This window comes from Mus caroli, chromosome 14 (genome assembly GCF_900094665.2).
Source record: "Mus caroli chromosome 14, CAROLI_EIJ_v1.1, whole genome shotgun sequence".
In the NCBI taxonomy this organism is placed as follows: domain Eukaryota; kingdom Metazoa; phylum Chordata; class Mammalia; order Rodentia; family Muridae; genus Mus; species Mus caroli.
Window position 1 is genome coordinate 48875619 of NC_034583.1, and position 21275 is coordinate 48896893.

At 37.5% G+C, this 21275-nt stretch overlaps 1 protein-coding gene across 3 annotated transcripts in view; it reads right to left on the reverse strand.

The window, feature by feature from the left end:
- The window catches only part of Xpo4 (exportin 4), an 88243-nt gene that overhangs the window by 52143 nt on the left and 14825 nt on the right, over nt 1-21275 (reverse strand). The window contains exons 2-5 of one of the 3 annotated variants that reach the window (XM_021182562.2): nt 18485-18590; nt 13458-13612; nt 13205-13346; nt 8547-8685 (exon numbers count right to left, since the gene is read on the reverse strand). In XM_021182562.2, the coding sequence (XP_021038221.1) occupies nt 8547-8685; nt 13205-13299 (234 nt within the window). In that variant the 5' untranslated portion in view covers nt 13300-13346; nt 13458-13612; nt 18485-18590. Of the gene's footprint in view, nt 1-8546; nt 8686-10041; nt 12373-13204; nt 13347-13457; nt 13613-18484; nt 18591-21275 lie in introns of those variants that run through there. The other 2 variants (XM_021182561.2, XM_029469203.1) reach the window with 2 other exon arrangements.

Here is a 21275-nt window from a genome sequence, read left to right on the forward strand (position 1 = left end):
GGAGAGAAGGTTATGAATTATTTTGGCACATTTCCAGGGGTTAAACAGAAATATGCACACTACCTCTGAACAACCGAAAGATTAAAGTCAAGATGATACTATTTCTGCAAGCTTACACAACAGCTGAACACAGTGGGACCCACCCCACCAACTGTATCTTTGTTCAGAAATGCTTCTGATGTTAGTACCTTGACCTTACAGATGCTTTAGTTTGGCAAATCTTAGCAAAATCCCTAAAGACGTGCAGGGCTGATGTTTGCTTAAGGTAAGTAATAGTAAACAATATATGGATAAACAATATACTACTTTTACTTTTTAAAGTTTTCCTTTCAAAATGGTTTTTAAAAGTTTTAAAGAAAGTAGGTACTGTTCACCTCTTAATCACAATCAAAATAAGCACAGGTAAGCAACTTCAAAAATTGTGGAGAATTCAAAAGTATCTATTAAAGGTGCCTTCTATAATAATGAAAATTCAATGGCGACTCTTAATTTCGTTTTGTGCACACATATACACTTTTGTTAATATTTACTGGCTGTACCTGAGGGTTGAACCAAGTAGTCATTACGGTCTTTAGACAAGTGTTCCTCATCAGAAATGAACTTAGCCCTGCTCCCCCCCATACTCGTTTACTTCAAAATACACAGTTATTTTAATACAAAAGTTCACTTATCCCCAAATCTTCAGAAAAATATGTGCCTGTTTAAATACCTCTGTGGGACTCAGGAAAACAGTCTGAGAAATCGGGCACAAGCACCTCATATAGAGAGCAATTTGTCCCTGTCATTACTGTTCACAGGGATTTCAAACACTTATCAAGTTAAGTAATCCTCACTTTAAAATGGCTTTTTTTAAAGTGGTGATAAAAGTGTCAATCGGCCAGGCACAGAGGCGCAGTCCTCCAAATCCTCATTCCTCGGAGGCTACGGCTGGGGGACATCTGAGACCAGCTTAAAAGACGACACAGTCTGACTCTGCCTCAAAAATATTCCCCAATAAGCTAAAAAGAAAATTAAAGCACTAGCCATCAATACTTCACAGATACATTAAAATAATTTCATACATCTTTAAATGTCATTGTATGCATAAATGCACATATATACCTTTTTGTATACTGATGAAAGATTTGGTGGGGGAAATACACTAAATAAAGTAATAAACAAAATTATATTAAATTAATACAGTTTGGAGAAAGACATTAATTCACAAGACCTAATAACTTCTGAGATTCTGTAATTCTGAAGACAATTTTAGTAGCCTGTATTCTGTGATAACTCTCTCAGCCTGCCTTCCCATCCATCTTTCTAAGTAATATCTCACTGACTATATATTATGAAAAAATAAAAAGTTTGAAAACATGTCTAAATCAAGAAAATTAATCTCAGATATCCATCACTGAATACAATTTACACATTAACTTCACTTTTGAAAATCCAGAAGCACTTGTTAAATGCAAACTGTCAACATTCTTACAAATAATGCGCTACAATACTTCTCCATACATAATTTATGACTTACCACAGGTTGGTTACTGGGCACTTACACAAAGTGGCATATTTTGAAACTATGGTCATATTCAGATTCTTAGTACAATGCCTAATTAATTATTAGAACATATTCACAATAAAGATTTGCTCTTCTATGGAATAAATATTTTCCAAGCTCATATTCATGGTCAAATAAAAAGATAAAGATACAAACAAGGCAAAGTTAGTGAACCTTGTTGGGTGACCAAGGCTTTCAACAGGTTTCCTTTAGCTATACAGTACAGCTCAGCAGACAGGGAGCCAACAGGGGTCAGCTGCATCAAAAGCCTTGCTATCCAACAAAGAAAGCTCACACAGGATGCACACAGTAGCCCAGACAGGCAAGTGAGCATAGTCTTCCTCCCTCCCCCTCGCCCACCCTTCAGATAAGTGTCCGTTTATTAGGAAAAGCGAGAAGAGCTTCTGTGAGAGGGAGAGGCTCCTAAGGAGGGACATCCCTCTAACCCTTATTTTCAAAACACGAACACCAACAACAAAATGTGTTATCACAGATTTAGCTTCCTAAACATAAGCATTTTTCAGCCTATGAAAATAATATAGCATATCTTAATCTTAGAAAAAAATAAAAGGTTAAAAAAAGTTAAAAGAAAATAAAATTACCTATAATCTTATTGTCTGGGGATTATTACTGTAAGTTATTTATATATAGCTCTTTAGTTTCTTAATACATATATACACATTAGTTACAAAACCAAATTTATATACTTCATATTCCTTTTTCTGCTTTAGTTTTAAAACAAATAGAAATCTTTAAGTAAAAATTGTTTTGTATTTCACTGCATCACTTAGAAATGTAATATGTGAAGATAATTATATAGCATGTAGATAGCAAATGCTATTTTGACCCATATGTAAACTCATCACTTTTCAGAAAACTAAAATTTAGTAAGATATTTTCAAATACTACAAAAAAGTTCAATTTGAAATATTTGTGCAGATACGAGATTAGCACCATAAACTCTAATTATACTATACTATTCTAACTAAACGATACCAAATAAAAAAACCTCATTCCTTGGAGAAAGTACATTAAGTACTGATTATAAAGGAACGAAGCAAAATACTCTGCTATAGATCAACAAAGCAGGTCTGTCTCTCTCTCTCTCTCTCTCTCTCTCTCTCTCTCTCTCTCTCTCTCTCTCTCTCTCNTGTTCTCTCTCTCTCTCTCTCTCTCTCTCTCTCTCTCTCTCTCTCTCTCTCTCTCTCTCTCTCTCCACAAGAGAGCTAATTAAGCTCAGCATGGATGTGGAAGACTGACTGACTCCTAGGCTACTCCGTCAGTTACTGACAACAAAACCCCTGAAGGTGAAGTTACCCTCATTGTATTGGAATGGAGACTGGAAAGCAAAGCAAAACGCAGCTCCGAGAAAGAATTTCCCTGCCAGAGCTAAGAACTGTCAAGTGTGCCTGGGAGAGAGCAGCAGCTCTGGGTCTCACTTACCACTGGAGAAGGCTCCTGTCTGCTTGCTCAGGCATTCAGTGTTCAGGGGACACAAGTGCAGTGCCTTTTACTCCCCCTCCAACCACCAGCACTTTCAAGTGCTATCCCTGCCCTTTGTCAGTCACGGCTAGACAGCATTCTATACTATAGAGAGTAACTCTGATACTCAAGAGGGTATCAGATACTCAAGAGGGTGACAAAAGCTGTCGTTAGAATTTTCAGTGAAATCTGATGAAAATGGACTAAGAAACAGGAGCTTTTCATACCAAGGAGGGCTTTGACTGAAACCATAAGCACAAATTTTCAGAATTTTAAGGTTATCACAAGAATGCTTCAGTTATCTAAGATCATAAAGAATAAGTTCATATGTTATTTTGTAAGTACAACAACAAAAAATGTTTTAAATAAAACTTATACCCTATATATTTTTCCACAAGAAGCCCTTTTATAGCAATTATATGACAATGGTGACTACTTGGAAGCCACTCAAGAAAGGCTGCAGGTTGTTGGAGAAACAAAGCGCTATCAGATCCCCACGCCACCGGCTGATTTATGTCCACTTCACAGGGTTTCTCAAGTGGCCTTTGTGGCAGTCAATGGCTCACTGCTGCTGGCAAGAGGACACCAGCAGGCAGCTCTTCACCGGTCATCCTTATCTGGTAACCATTTAGAAACCAAGTTACAAAGTCTATTGTGCCTGGGTCTGAAATACATTATCAATAAAAACAGCCTGCAGAAATCCTTAGGAATACAAGAAACCTACTGTTTAGACTAGGGAAACAGAAAAATGTGAATTCAAAAAATTCTGTTTACCATTTAACTTGATTTATCATCTGGATAAAAATCTCATCTACTCTTTGCCTACCTAATCCAGTTATTCTGCATTTAAATTAAATGACTTATTGTAAGTCCTGAGTAAATGCAACAATTAGGGTAAGGTAGAGAGAAGTTAGTATTTTTGTAATTATCATACAATTGGGTTGTTTAGGTCCTACCTCTTGACTGCCAAAATTAGAACTACAAGATAAATTATCACTTAGAAGAGGATCATTAGATATTGCTTGAATCAGTGAATCTTCAGTTAGAACCAAACCCAGATCCCTCTAGAAAAAGTGTCCTTAAACCACTGAGTAATCCATCCTTCATGACCCACTCCCATTTTTGCTGTTTATAAATTTAGATTGATAAAGCAAATAGAAGACAAGGCAATAAGGTCTCAATCTTACCCACCCCCAAAAAAAGTCTTCATGAGCTAAGATTGTAGCTGAGTTGGTCCCAGGCATTCATAAAGTTGAGTGTTGGTGGTACAAGACTACAATTTTGGTACTTGGAAGATAACAGAAGGATCAGAAGGCTGAGGTATTCATAGCTATATCCCAAATTTTTAGGTCAACCTGGGATGCATGACATCTGCTCTCAAAGGAAAACTGTTTGCACAGTATGGCTTCTTTCATTGAAGTACTAGAAATGCAAATGTTTATTCACTGGCTGACAGTTTTTAAAACTCTGTCTTTGTCTTAAAATTCTTACAGTAGCATTCACATTTCTCAACAAAGCCAGTCATTTCATGCTCCTGGGGGAAAAAGATTTAAGAAAAAAAAAAGAACCCCCTGCCCCCCATTGTCTTCCCACTTCACAAGCACAAGATAGTAACTCCAGCTGACAAAACAGAACGCTCTTGCTCAGGGGGAGGACTGTCTCTTAGAATAGCCTGGCTCTTGCCTCAGGATCTTTATTACCAAGAATAAACTGTATGAAAGGTTGCCATACTATACAACAGACCTCCAGCTGCTCTTCTAAGAAAACATCAATGAGACTTTGCGATAAGGGAGATTAACGTGGCTACCTCATCCAGGGGCAGCCCTGGGTAGACAAGTGGATTTCACACCCACTTCTACCCAACATGAAAAAGAGGGGAAAGGGAAGCTTAACTATCTTTCAGAATGATTTAACATAGGCTTATTACTTTCAAAGGAAATAAAGCAAACATGAAATAGATTGAATTTCTAGTTTGTATGTCAGCCTAAAAAAAAGCCTCAGCTACTCTTCTAGGAAGGAGAGCTTTCTTGTTGCTCTCAAACTAGTAACTGACAGTAGGCCTGACAGTTCCCAGCTGAGATGAAATAATCACAGTGCCCATCACAACCACAGGAGTAAGAACAGCCTGCTCACAACGGTGAGCATGAAATGACATAGTTCTTAACTGTATATGTGCGATTACACCAACAACACACCACGGCACATGGAAAGCTAGACTGTCTAAGAAATGCTCCTTAAAAAAATTCTATGTCCTATTCTGGTTTGCTTTTGTTTTACCTTATCTTATTAATTTTTTTTTACATAATTGCTTGTAATCTAATCACAAAGAAAGTGTGTAAATTTGGGTGGATGAGGAGGATATGGGAGGAGTTGAGCAAAATATAGTATATAAAAAGGTCTATTTTCAATAAAAAAATGAAAATAAACTAAAAAAATGGTTTATGAAGGCTAAAGATAGCACAGTGATAAAGGAAGGGACTGTAATCAAATATCATCTCCCAAGGTTTTACAGTTATGAAACTTTCCACAAAATGATCTGCAAGAAACCACAATCATAGTAATTCTTTACAGCATTTAAAGGAAAGCTAGTGTATTGATCATATTTTTTAAATATACAAATAATTAGCTTTCACTAGTAGATATTGTCTTCTGTGTTTCAACACTTAGAATATAGGGTGCTTTATTAGAACTTATGTTCCCAAATTTTTCAAAGAATGGGTTGAGAGGCTCCTAGGAAGATGGTAAAACCCTTCTGCATGAGCAGCCTCTTAGATGACACAAGGACATCTGCTTTACACACTAAAGAATTAATGCCTAGACAATTTACAGTGTATATTTGGCAGAACCATAACTAAGTATGAACCAAAAAAAGTTGCTCCACAACTGCTAATTGCCTCAAAACCCATGTAAGGTTCATGAGAGTAGCAGAGCTAGCACAGGGGGAAAGACAGCCAACACCAGCATTTGGAAGGTAAGCAACCAAACTATAATTTCTGGCCAGTGAAGGTCCCTGGAACTGCCATTTCTAGAGGTAGTAAGAGGGGAAGTGAGTTATCTGACTTCATAGCTCCTCACAGAAAACCATCAACTAGGGCCAGCTGCACGGCTCAGAATCAAGTGGGAAGTAGAGAGCTGGTTCCCAGAAGTCATCCTCTCAGCACGTGTGCCCTGCCATTCACACATGCACATGCATGAAACAGTAAATGGAACTTAAAAACAGTTAAAGAGAACAGCCGTCAGATGATGTCTGTCGCTGGCGTCTGTCTCTTCAAGGATCACATAAATCCATCAGATACAAGTTTCTGGCCAGCGACTGTTGCAGAATGCTACTTTCCTACCAAAGCTCTAACCATTTCTCCTGAGGTTATTCATGTCTCCGAGACTAAGGAAACCTTACATTTCTGAACCATTCCCACAAATTCTTCACCATCCAGGAAGATACATTAAAACATTTTACTGATCTGCAATCTCATTTTCTGGACCTACTAAGCTGGCTTCACAGTACCTGGCAAAGGTGTATGACCACAATGTTTGTATTTTACTTACCATATAAACAGAGAATATTTAAGTTTAATGTTACAATATACTCAGCAAAATCACTTCATCCTATCATTAAAAATGGTTCCACCTCCAACATATTGAATTGCTAATACTATAGAATTTCTTGGTCCTGTTATTTAGAAATTTTACTTAAAAAAAAAACAAAACACAAAAACAAAACCTTGTTGCATACAGTGGTACATGCCTTCAATCCTAATACATACAATACTAAAGAAACAATTCAAGAGTTCAAGGCCAGACTATTGTAGTGAGTTTCTGACTAGCCAGTCACAGAGCAAGACCCTAACTCAAAAACTGTCTTATCAGGGGAGGGTGTGTGTGTGTGTAGGGAGTTTGTGTGTAGTGTGTATTTGTGTATGTGTGTGTGGTGGGTCTTAGCTTTGATTATTTAAAAAATATCAAGGATATTAAATTTATCCAAATGTATGCACTGTGAATATAGCAAAATGTTCTCTAACTACATTGTTTGTTCTATCATTTGTAGACTTTGTAGAACATGTTATTTCTGTGGCTCAGAAAGTCTTATGGTCAATTAGCCATGAATCACTTTTTGTGCTACATCAAATCTGCCCAAGGGGAGAGGGAAGAAGAAAATGTGGTTTCCAGCATGTGCTCACTCCTAAAAAACTGCAGGACAATTACCTGGGCAGTGCTCTCCCAGGACCAAGAGACACAGGAGGACAAGGGCAAGCTGCAAACCCCTGCACTAAAGCCCTAGCTGGAAAAACAATCTAATCCAGAGAGCATTAGCCACAGGTCTCAATGCCACTGTTCCAGTTCAATCTTGTCCACTCTAACAGGTCAGACTATCAAAATGCAACAGGATGTCCCAAAGCAAAATCTATAAGGGGAGCAGTAACTCAACCCAGAACATCCAGGGCACACTGGCCATCAGACTACACATGGTCACTCCCATGAAAGAAAGAGAAGGCTATCAAGTCCATGCAAGTGCTCTGTCATTGTAAAACTATTCGAACACTAGCACAGCTCCACATTAAAACAGAAACAGCTTCAGTGCTCAGTAGCACAGCACTTGCCTTGCCTTGCCTTGCCTGTGCAAGGGTCTGGGTTCAAGTCCCACCACGACTGATAAATAAGTACTATACCTCGTACAGAAGGGTCCCTGAAAATTATATAGCCTCACACATCAATCACTCAAGCAATTTTAAAGTATTAATTGTAACAGTTAAAAACCTACTGAGAATATTTTAAGATTTGATATTTAAGAATCAGAATAGCCAGGTACCACTAACTTCAGCTCTACAGGGATCACCCCAGGAATCAGAGCTGGTCAGTAACACAGCCTCTGGTAAGGAATTTCTACAACTAGACACACAATAAATGTGGACAGGGCAGGGAAGCCATGTTCCTTTCAGTAATGTGGTCAATGGCCTGGCATCTGCTCACCAGGCAGAAACACCTGGAAGTCATGGTGTAGCTAATGACTTTTATTATGCCAGATAACATTTATGTTTAACTCAACCACTTCTATAATTATTGGTACTTTCCAAGGCTTATTAAAACTGGGTGGACAAATGTTCAAAAGAATGATTAAAAATATGAAAAAAACAAGGATGGAGGTATATGTCTTTAATCGCAGAACTCACAAGTCAGGCAGATCTCTGTGAATTCCAGGCCAGCTAGAGCTATAAACTAAGTCCTGGTCTCTCTACACACAGAAAAAGAATATCATGGTGTGTTAACTCATCATGTTTTACAATTGATTAAAATGATTATGAGCACAGTGGCAACAGAGAAAAACAGACTCAAGTAAAAATGCTAAGTATACTATATCTGCATTACACACATATACTTGAAGATCAGAAAAAATGTCTGAACAAATAAAAACTGCTTGGCACATTAGTTTGCATGCCTTTCTTTTATACTACTATTGCCAAAATACAATTAGTTATAGGCAAAATAAAAAATATTTATAGATATAAGAAGTTAGCATACTTACCACAGTGGGATTGCCACTACTTATCAACTGGCTGACTTCATGAAATATGCTTTTGCAGTCAATTGACTTATCTAATGATCCTCTTTTTACAATCACTGCTACTGCTAATAGAATCTGTTCCCGAACATACTTTTGGAGGCTGCAAAACATAAAAATTGTGAAAACATTTACCTATATCTAATATAAACACTCACAAGTTTCTCACTATACCAGAAGCTTCTAATGATATCACCTACCCTGAGAGGGGCACAATCTACCAAGTTATAGAAAGACGCAGACACTTGGTCAGCTGTTATTTACTACCTGTGCAACCCAAAATAAAATCTTAGTTTTCTCTTCTTTAAATGGAGACAATAGTCAGGATTACTGTAAAAACTAATGTTCCACACTAATCTAGGCTACATAGTTAATTTCAGGCCAGGCTAAGCTATACCACCACAAGACCAAAACAAATGTCAAACAACAAAACATGTTCAACCCTAGGACTGTGCCCATTAGACACATACTAAACACTTGAGGCAGTGTTCAAGACATGCTAAGTCAGTTCCTCACTGAGTACTTAGGTGGGGGTATCACTAAGATTGAGATAATTCTGATTTGACATCCATCTCCAACCAGCAGTCCCTCACTCAACCCTTGCTGGTTAATGAGTAAACTCCAAGATCTACGAAAGGTGTGTGAGCTCTGGGTGGTAGTACAAACACTCATTTCCAGCCAAGCACTCTGTAAGGCCTATACCACAGGCCTTACATGACTTCAGAACCTCTTCTTAAAAGGTTAGGATCCCAAAACACCAAAATGTCATAACGATGTGACCTGTGCCCTCGGACAAGCTACATCCCTTACCATGGGCAACAAGACCAATTGTAGCTTTCCTAGAAGAGCCTCAATGTCCTGTTGTCCCGAGTAATTATTAATGGCGCTTTCTTTTACTTTCAAAGGTATCCCAGTTTGGACAGAGTTATACATACAGTCATGTGCTTTTAAAGTCTGCGACAGTCAAGCACCACTCTGCTCTCTGAGCTCACCCTTTCCATACACTCAGTAGGCAGGCATATGGAACTCCTCAGTCCCGGGCTCAACACTTCAATGCTTCCAACTCTACAAACTTCTATTCCCTCTGCCAAAACTGTGATGTCACTTTCTCCAAGGCACCAGCATGTGGCATGACTTATCTGTTACTTCTACTTAATGCTATCCTGAAAATCAACCACCCCACTCTAAGCACACGAGTGTATGTAAAACTAAGGATTTGCCATATAGAAAGCATTTATTAATAACTTCAAGCATGTGTCCCTATATTAAGACTAAAGTCAAAATATTCCTTCATATTTTTGGGCCAGGGTTGGTAGCGTGTGCCTTTACTGCCAGCACTCAGGAGACAAAGGCCAGTGGACCTCTAAATGCCAGTCTAATCCACATAGCAAGTCCTAGGCCAGCCAGAACTTCATAGTGAGACCCTAGCTAAAAGAAAAAAATCTCTATTGGCAAGAACTAGAAAATTAAAACATTTAATGGGTTTTATTTAAGAGTTTCTGTAAATTAACATGTTCAAGAAACATTATTAACTCAATTACCAGAAAGTTAGTTTAAAAAAGATTAACATGAATTGAGCAAGGTCACAGAATGTGGCAGAATGATTATGAATTCACATATACATTCCTTTCTTGACTAATATGCTACCTGCCTCTAGAAAAGAGGCACACTGTACCAAAGCAGATCCAAACCTCAATTAAGAGGTAAGAAAAAAAAACCTATACATGTACTGGCTAAGGATCCAAAATACACAAGCCCTATGTACACTAGACTGTACCATCTAAGTTAGCTGTGTAGTCCTCCTTGTATAGTACCTCAAGATTTGCTACTTGACTCTAATGTATACCAGAGAGCATTCTATAAAATAAGAATGTCCGTGTAATTAAATACAGAATAAGGGCAGAATTACTCAGGCTTTAAAGAAATGTGACAGGGGCTAGGGAGTTGGCTCAGTGGTTAAGAGTACTTGCTGCTCTTACGAAAGGCTTCGGTTTGGTTCTCAGCACCCACACAGTGGCTCACAACTATCTACAACCACTTCTGACCTAAGTACCAGGCATGCACATGGTGCATGTATACACATGCAAGCAAAATACTCATACACAGGAGTTGGAGAGATGGTCAGCCAAGAGCACTGACTGCTCTTCCAGAGAACATGGGTTCAGTTCTTAGCACAAATGGAGGCTCACAGCCATCTCTACAACTCCAATTACAGAGAATCTCATACCTTTTTGTATCTCTATGGGCACACATGTGGTACACAGATATACATGTAAACAAAAAATTCCTACATATAAAGTAAAATGAATAAATCTTTAAAAAAATTTAAAGTATTCATACACATAAAATATTTTTAATTAAAAGGGCATACAGGATATAACATCTAACTGTAGTTAAATTCTGGACTGAAAGACAAACAACATATTTTACCTAAATATAGAAAGCAAACATTAACAGAGCCAAAGAGACAGACTGTACATTAGTAAGAAAAATAACCTAAGGCTGGAAAATATACCTAACATTAGTAAAATAATTGAGGAACTCAAATATTCAATCAGAATAATATTGAGTAATAATATAAATATGACAATTAGGTCTAGAATATTGATAGTATGAGGTATACTCAGTATTTGATGAAAGCACTGTAGTGTGAATGGCAATTTGCTCAAATGTTTCAAAATGTTAACTGAGCAGCTACCAAGAAAGGAGTATGTGTTCGCTGTGCTACTATGCCATCTTTGCTGAAAGTTTTAAGACATTTCCAAAATAGTGTAGGGGAGGAGGCAGTACTTTCACGTAGCAGGCACAAGAGCGTTGGTTCTACCACCTAACACCATACACACAGCACTAACACATACATCAAGTCGAGAAAAGAAATAAACTATTTCAACACAACTCTAATCAAAATGATTTAAGAATAGAATTAATCTTGATAGCATAAGGAAGTGTATGTACAAACTGCTTGATTACATACACATTATATTATACATATACAATATCACATTACATCCAGCCCAGCTCTGAAGAGTTCTGGGTTTCATGGAATGGAGTGGGGAAAGGCTGTCAAGGAGGCCAGAAATTCTATTGTAATGTACCCTGACTACTTAGGAAAATCGCTCTGTATGAGAGTTGACTCAAATACATAAAAAGTATCATCAAATCACTGTTCTAGGAAAGTAAAAACAGAACAAAATCCCAAGAAAATAAAGAGGCTTTCTGACAGTAACCAGGCCTGGGGTTGGGTTTACCACAAAGAGTGCTCTTCAGACTTAGGGGCCTAAATACTAAAGCTACTAGGGGCATTTTTTTCCTTTTATTCTTTTTTATATGAATGCACTGTCACTGTCTTCCGACACACCAAAAGAGGGCGTCAGATCCCACTACAGACGGTTGTGAGTACCATCAGTGTTCCTAACTGCTGAGCCATCTCTCTAACCTTTCTTTTTCTTTTTCTTTTTTTTTCAGTTAATTAGTTAATTTTTATTTTATGTACATTGGTGTTTTCACTCCATGTGTATCTGTGAGGGTGCTGGATTCCCTGGAACAGGAGTTACAGACAGTTGTAAGATGCCACATGGGTGCTGAGAATTGAACCCTGGACCTCTGAAAGAACAGCTAGTGCTCTTAATCACTGAGCCATCTCTCCAGCTCCTGTAGCAGATATTTCTTTTCTTCTCTTCTCTTCTCTTTTCTTTTCTTTTTTTTTCTTCCAGTTTCTAGGGACAATTTCATACTTCAGGCCAGTCTAGCTTTGTCTTGCAGCATTCCTTCTGCCTTAGCCTTCCAAATGCTGAAATTAGAGGCATGATATACCTACCATTCCTAGCTTAAAATAACAATATAAACCAAAAAAGCCTGAGCTACATACCCAAGCCCCTAATCTTTTAAAAAGTATTGTTACAGATAAACATGGTTAGTTCCTTTATTATATAAATATAAAATGAGGATTTCTCTCAATCTTTAACTGTAAGAATACATTATCAAAACTTATTTGAAATTATTTTGCCAGTACAGATCAATACAACCATCCAATATAGCAAAACTGTGTTATTCCCATAAAAAAACCAATGTACAGTCTTGTGAGAATGTTTAAACATTAAAGAAAATTCACTTTACCTCACTCAAAATTTGATCTTTTTCAAAGTAAAGAAACAATGTAATGTTTTTCCTTCTACAATGTTTTCTATGCATATATGTATGTAACATTGGCTTATTGGTGGTTTAATTTCTTCCTCTTCCTTTCTGGGTCTACGCAGCTACACCTTATAATAACCAGCCCATGCTAAACTTCCTCTAAACATATTAAAAGAAAAAACTATCCTACCAATCATCTAAGAGCAAGAAAATGTAGGTTTTGACAGTCAAAAGTTAACTTTAATTTATAATCAAATTCTTGAAAGTTCAACAAGAACAGTATCACGTATTTCTTTAGGATTAGAAATATAAGTAAAAGGTATGATTTTTATCGAGTATGAAAGCAAGCTACAATTGTGCATAGATTTTCAAACTACTAGCTCCAGCACAGAGCTTGCCCATAACTATCACCACTGAAAAGAAGGGGTGCCTCAAAGGACAGATCAGAGAGCCTCCTGTATTTTAGCGGTGCCACCCCAGATACTCACTTAGGCCTTTGCAAGACATAGGTGAGGAGGAATGTTCTCAGTGACTCGATGCTGCCTTTTTCCAAGAGAACCCACTCTCGGACAACCGCTTCCATTATGGCTGTGGCAGCTTGAAAAAGGACATAGTCCACTTTACTGGTTTCTGGGGAGAAAATTAAAAACTCTCTTTAAGCAGTAGTTCATGTTACCATGTGTACTTTGCATTTATTAAATTTTAAGACAGAACTTTTCAGACAAGGAATAAGATGGTTACCTGATCTGGTTTTAATCCAGTGACCTTGCTCTAGCACCACAAAGAGGTTAGTTCCTCTCAGAAGACACCTCAGGCAGGTGGCAGCTAATCACCGATCACAATTTTCACAAACTTTCCTCACCTCTCTTCAACTGTTACTTCCAAAGCATGAAGAACTAAAAAATAACACAGCTTTAAAAAGTAAAAATAAAAATATGAAGCAATCAGAAAGTGGACTAAGAGATTCTCACACTGTGCAAAACGGGAATTTTTTATTGGAAAAATATCTTATTAAACTATCTTTGAACATTACTATTTGTGATGAGCCATGCTGCTAAAATATTGGAGCTTTTAAATAAGTAAGCATTCAGCAGGATGACACACCTCAATAGCAAGTTCAGAAATAACCACATCCAAGTTCTTTGCTTCAAAATGCTCAAATATAATGAGCCACATTTACACAAGGTGAGAAGTTCTTGTTAATTTTCTGATTGCAGTACTGATCAAACTGAGTAAAACCCCGAGGCTACACTTAGAGAGACCCAGCCTACCTGGCAAGGTATAGTATCTGAGCTAAAACCTGAATCAGGAAAAAATAGAAAATTAACACCCTGAAAAAATACTTTATATTAATTTTCTATTTTTTCTGTTAGTGTATATTGCTATAGTTTTTAAACAGCACTATCAAAAGGGAGAAACAGCCAAAATGAAGTCAAGAAAAAGTAGAAATTCTCTGAAGGTCTAAAAATAACCATGTGAAACTCTTAATAAAGTCTGGTTAGACTCCAGATTATATGCCAAGAACACTGGATATGAGTATCGGAAAGCCATGAGAAATTAAGTTTAGGCCTAAAATGGTGCCTTTGAACGATCAAGTGAGCACGAAATATAGCTGAGCAGTTTCTAGCTCAAGCTCATGTCATTAAAAACGTTACCAATGTTCTTAACACATTACCTGGGAAGATATGGGTGTACCTGCATAAGAGCATGCCATTGCAGACAGGAGGTTTGAATACAGCAAAAGTAGAAAGAACCAATCCGGGCCTTCTGTTTCTAAGGTTTGATTAGTCCTTGCTACATTAACATGAATTGATTAGGATAATGATTGGAAGTCACAAAAACTTAAAAACTTTACAATATAATAAGTGATTAATTTTAAAAATGTGACCTTATTATAATTTTTTTTTAATTTTCCAGAAGTAAGGATGGAATGGTAGGAAGTTTTATCAGAGTCAAACAATTTTAGCCAGAAACAGGATATATCTATCTCCCTTAAGAAGAAATAGGACTGTCTGATAAAGGTGAGTTGTATAATCTCACCACAGATTTCCTTTTGAGAGGATGTTGTTTGTCTTCACTTCCATCTACAATGAAATTCTTAACAACAGATTCTAAGAAGGCAAAAATATGAAGGCCTCACAGAAGGTTAAAAACAGCAAAGATCATCTTATACAACTGCACCATCTTATAGCTGAAGAAACTGCTGCCCAACAGCGAGGAAATGTGATATCACATGGCTACCTAAACACTAATCCTTCTAAGCACACACTGGCATAGGCAAGACCAAGAAGATACCTTCTGTCAGCTGAGCACTGAGACACACTTATTTTAAATTAAGTGTGCTTCTACCCTAGCCTTTTTTCTGTCTTATACAAGAATGACACTTGTTATAAAAGTTTTCGAGAGGCACTGTTAGCTGTTCTTCAGCACCTACCTCTCCATGCAGGAAGGGAGGCTCTGACTTACTAGAAGAAGCCGTCTCTAAGGATAGAGAAATCCCGGAAAGGAAAACCCAACTCCAAATTGAAACGTAGGACCTTCCGTAAATGAGTATTATCTTTTCTGATAAACACTACTATTAGCCTTCAACGAGTACATTTACACAGAGCATATATGTGTAATAGAAGCTAGAAAGCACTCTGCTCGCTGGCCAGGACTCAGGAGCAGAGCTTCTGCGTTCACACAGGCCTCAGTCTCACTCTCTGCCATCAAGAGGACTGACACTAACTCACAGCTCAGCTACAATTTCTCACATCCCTCCAGGAAGAGCTGCTGCTGGCTACCACAGTGCTATGATAAACTTCTTTGGAGAATGCCTTCTTTGCTACCACAGTAATTTCAATGATTATAGAACTATAAGTCGTTTTTATTCTGAAATAAAAAACAAATATTATTTTCTCTGAAACATGATAGCATCCTTTAGAAAAAACTGAAGTAAAATTAATAATAAAGGGAAACTAATTTTTAAAAGGTGTTCTAAAAATAAAAGCAAGCCTACTATAGATAGATGATCAGCCACTGCAGTCTAATCTTAAAGGTTTCTGTTCAAACCACAGGACTGTAAGTGCTGAAATGCCAGCTATTTCCCATATTAAGGATACCTACATCTACTGACTCGTTGAAGATAAGATTGACAGCATTACCAATGACAATTTTCTAGATACAGAAGCAAGTTTACTAACCCAACTGAACATGCTGGTTTGTTTCATTTTGTGCTGGCTGCCTAAGATGAGCGAGTAGAGCCCATTTCTCCCTGAGAAGGCAAAGGAGCACTACAGAGGCGATTTCAGAAGTAGTAATAAGCCAATCCCCTTATTTCTTGGTTATGTCTTTAGCAAGAATTAAACTCAGGCTTGTTTGTCTTTTAAAACAAACATTTAACCCTAAAAAACTAGTAAGTTCCTAAGTGCCAAAGACATCTTAGGGGAAATAGTCTAAAAGTGCTCATGACAAAAAAACACAAGCATGCAATATGTACATACGTGTGCACACACAGAGACAGTCAGACAACTGTGTGTACATGCACACACATGCACACACACGCAAAGAAGCAAAAACTAAGAGGGAAATAGGATAAGAAAAAGAAAAGAGAGTAAATGAAAAACTCATAAAACTGAAGCCAAAAAGGAGGAAGTTATAAGAGGACAGAAAAGAAGAGATGCATCGGAGAGAAAACTCGCCCTTTATCAGAATATATCTCCCAGACATGCTATAAAATGACATCTAATCCCTAGATAAGAATGTGAAAATTCTGAGTTGTGATTGACTGCCACTTGAATGAGAAGTCTTCTTAGAGGAATTTGCCCTTCTGTGCTGGTGGCAACTGAGTAAGGGGTTAAAAAAGATTTTTCGTCAAGTTTAGATGCAAACATTAACGTAACCCAGAGCTTCACAGGAGACTCATGACAGTGCATGTTGCTGTGTACTCCATCCTTCAAGCAGTTAACCGGTGAAACCCGAGCTGACTTTGAAAGCACAACTAGAATTAAGCACAACTAGAAACAGCGGGTACGGCTCTTTACAGTGTCCAGACAAGCTCTGCCCTTATGAAAGCTTCCGTACATCATAAATACACACACTGAGAAATGGGAGGGCTATAAGCAAATAATCACTAATAAATGCTTATAGCACAGTCGACAATCACAGCTGCATTCAACAGAAAGTCAGATGAAATGCTGGGGAACCCTAGACGAGGCAGGTGAGTTGTCTGCCATTAAACTCAAACTATTTTACGTTAATAGTTAAACACAACAGTCTCGCAAATCTGTTAATTTGAAATAATTTCAGGGTAAAGATGAGGTGTTATTCCTTTTGAAGTCTGATGTTTTAGCTCTTCCTTTTATTTAATATTAATTACATATGCTGTATAAGCACAAGAACAAATGTCTTAGTAACAACAACAAATACATTCAAATAAAACTCAACCAGAGATCCATTAAAATGGCTTCATTTTGCATTGAAGGGGTAGTTGTTACAGCTACTGCTTTAAAGGTAAGCTCTTCTGAGTGATACAGCTACAACAGCCATGTATTTTAGATGATCATCTTAAAACTAATAATAAAAACTAGTAAGTGGAGTAATGTAAGGTTATGTTTCCTTTACTGTCCATAAATGCTTTTTTATGCATGACAGCATAGGCACCTCCCAAACCTTAAGATAGCCATGCTCATGACCATGAAGGCAAATGGTATTAGTATTTTCATTGCAAAGATGACAGAGGCTCAGACCTCTTCAAGTTGACAATACACAGAAGCACCGCTGGCAGCCAGATCTCATAGTTCAACAAAACTCTTACCACTACAACCTAAGACCACTCACTTTATAAGCCTGATATGTGAAACATTTTAGAAGACATGATCATCATCATAGCTTATTTCTGTATAGAAACCAGAGTTCTGGGAAATACAGATAAACCCTATCAAAATCATAAGAATAAATGGTCGGATGTTTTAGTTCCTATCAAGTAATCAATTTTGTAGTCATAAATTGACTCAAAAAATTTAAAAACCTTAAGTATGAGCAACAAAGATACCTCCAACTAAACAAAAAGGCCAACAGCAATCAGTTTATAAAATAAAAACAATGCTGGTGTTGGTGGCACATCCCTTTAATCCCAGTGCTCAGGAGGCAGAGGCCAGCCTGGTCTACAGAACAAGCTGCAACCTCCCTCAGAAAACAAAAACAAACAAACAAACAAAATAAAATCTCCCCTTTTATTACTATCAAAAAGCATAGATGAGGCAAATGGCAACATTATATACAACTCTCAGAAAATGCCAGCTTGGACAAGACAACTATCACTCCTGTAACTGTCTTGTAAGACACCACTCCTGTACGTGTCAGACATAACAACTCCTAAGTACAAATCACTCTTTTATTTATCTATATTGGTAACCTTCCCAAAAGTGACTAATTTGGCTAAGGAAGCTGAGTATAAACCAATTAAAAAATGAAAAAGAACTAAAAGAGAGAAAATACAGATCTTCCCCTAAACAATCTTAAGCATTAGGGACCTTCATTACAATTCCTATAATGATATGCCATTTGAAAATAGAGAAAAAAAGGAGTATTAGATCCTCCTCCCTAAGCTTCCTTTCTGGTTTTACAAGATTCTTTAGATATACCAATTGCAATAGAAAAAAAAATCCTTAGTGAAAATGACTAACTGTACAAACCTGCTTGTATTAAAATGGATTTATAATAACTAACATTCATGATAGAAAACACAGCTCTAGTTATGTGAAAATATTTTTAAAGTGAAAACTTACCCAAAATATGCCTGCAAACTGCAAATGGTGATTTGGACTTCCTAAATGATAGGAATATGTGCTCTGCATGCTGGCGCTGCTCATTACTGACCATGGAAGGTGGTGCCTTGAGAGTAAAAACAAAGACAGAGCAACCGAATGAGAAACCCCGCACACCACGAGTCCTTTCCCCACCGCAGGGAACAGCTTTTCACTCTGGGGAGAGGGAAGAAGGGTAAAGCATTTGCTTAAGTGTTTAAGGACAGAACTTCAAAATAGATATATAAAATACAGTTTCAGGAAAAAACAAAGAAACAAGCTTTGTCTCAGAACTGTTTAAAGCTGCCTATAATTTAGAAAAGGAGATACTTAGATATACCATTTTTTTTATAAAGAAATTAGGTAACCTCGACACCCTTTGCTTCAAAATCTACTGCTCAGACTAATTTAACAAATTTCAAATACCAAAACTCTTTACTGTGCAGAAATTCAATCCAAGTTGCCAAAAATCTGTAAATGTTAAAAGTTCAGAATTCATGGAACATTATATAAATTCTTTTAATAATAAATTCAATCAAAAATTTAAATTCCCCTCTGTTACAATAACTTGTCTTCCAAAGCTATTTCTCTACTGAAAAAGATTTAGCTAAAATATATTCCTATTACAAGGTTTATTTCTCTACTAAAAAAGACTTAGTTAAATATATCTCCATTACATGGTTTAATTATCTTTTGATATAAGACCCATGGGAAAGAGAAGAGATTGGGAAAGATAACAGTTTATTATTCCAACCAATATAATGAAAGACCACCATGCCAGATGTGGTGGCACACGCCTTGAAAGGAAGATCTAAGTTTGAGGCTAGCGTAGGACACATATTAACATAGTGAGACATTGCAAAATAAAAGAAAGAAAGAAAGAAAAGAAAAGAAAGGAAAAGGAAAGGAAAAAAGAAAAAAAGAGAAGAGTATAATTTTACTTATACCAAAAAATCTTAAAGATGAAAGACATTTTTTCAATTGAGTAGACTAACATATTATGTAGTATCCGTCTCTAAACACCGGCACTCTGCCCTTTGAATTCCTGTCGCTAGTTAAAGCCAGTGCACATTATCCCTAAGGTTAGAGCGCCCTCTACAGCTCTCCAGAGAAAAACAAAACTTTGTAGTACAGAACTGACTTAAGTTCTTAATTTTTTTTTTTAATTTAAGATTTATTTTATGTATGTGAGTACACTGTAGCTGTCTTCAGACACACCGGAAGAGGGCATTGGTTCCCCATTACAGATGGTTGGGAGCCACCATGTGGTTGCTGGGAATTGAACTCAAGACCTCTGGAAGAGCAGTCAGTGCTCTTAATCACTGAGCCATCTCTCCAGCCCCCAAATTCTTTAATATTTTAAATTAGGTTTTAGTAACAAAATACTGGGAGTAACTATCTACACTAGAAGTTTTTGTCCTATCACCTGTAAACTCTTTATTCTCACCAGGAGAAGAGAATTAGCTGTGTTTTAACACTACAGATTAGTAAACACCACCCACTCACAGGCTGTATATAGAAATCAACACTGGGTTACCTGGGCAGTTTGGATCATTTTTCCTCTCATTATTCTTATGCTAGTTACTCTATAAATAAAAACTCCCTCTACAGCTAGTGGTGCAAAAATACCCCGCTACTCACACACACTTTATAAAAAGTAAAGGCCTGAATATACTAATGCAGAGCATATAACTTAAAGGTTATTAATTAAGTACCTATTTAGATATTATCCATACAAAATCATTAGGTCAACACATTTGGCAGGACAGAATTTGCTTTAGATTCCCAAATCCAAAACTGTAAATTCTTTCCTGAAAGTTCTGCGCACTTGTGGTCCCAGGTACTTGCCAGGCTAAGGAAGAAAGATAACCTGAGTGCAAGAGTTCCAAAGCAGCCTGGGGACTAGAAAGAAGTATATACAGTCTCAACAGCTCCAAGAGTACTTTAAAATGATTTGGCAATGATTTCCAAAAGACAAGTTATCTCCATCAGAAAATCCCAAAAAAGCTAGAGATGACTCCATGAGTAAGAGCACTTGCTAAGTAAGCACGAAGACCTGAGCATCCATGTAAAAACTGAGCGTGACTACGCATACCTGTAACTTCAGTATGGGAATGAAGAGAGGTGGGGAGCAGGTCCTGGGAGCTCGCCATCAGTCAGCCTAGCTGAAGCAGCCTTAAGGTAATAGGCGAGAGAGCGACAGAAAACACTCAGAAGGAGAGAGGAAAAGAGACCAGGACACAGAAGAAGTTAGAAGTAAAAAAACACACTGTGTGTGTGTGTCTGTCTGTCTGTCTGTCTGCCTGTGTGTGTCTGTCTGTGTGTCTGTGTGTGTCTGTCTGTGTGTGTCTGTCTGTGTGTCTGTCTGTGTGTGTCTGTCTGTGTGTCTGTGTGTGTCTGTCTGTGTGTGTATGTGTCTGTGTGTGTGTGTGTATGCTTGTGCACTTGGATTAAATTCCAGGTGCGCACATATGATAAATGAGTGTGCACATGATAAATATACAGAGTTTCTCCTCAAAGTTCTCCAAGCAGTCCTGGCCTAATGTTCTTTCCTTCAGAAATCCCACCTCATCCTCTAAAACCATCGTCAGTCCTTCCTGCATCGCCCGTCCCTCACTGAGTACACTCTCCTTCTCTGTGTACCAGTTACCAAACTCTCACAAACACTGTTCCTTTCCTTCCTCTGCCTTTTTTTTTTTTTTTTTTTTTTTTTTTTTTTTTTTGTAGAATTGGTTTCTTGACCAAGTGGAGCTATGACCTCAATAGGACAAGG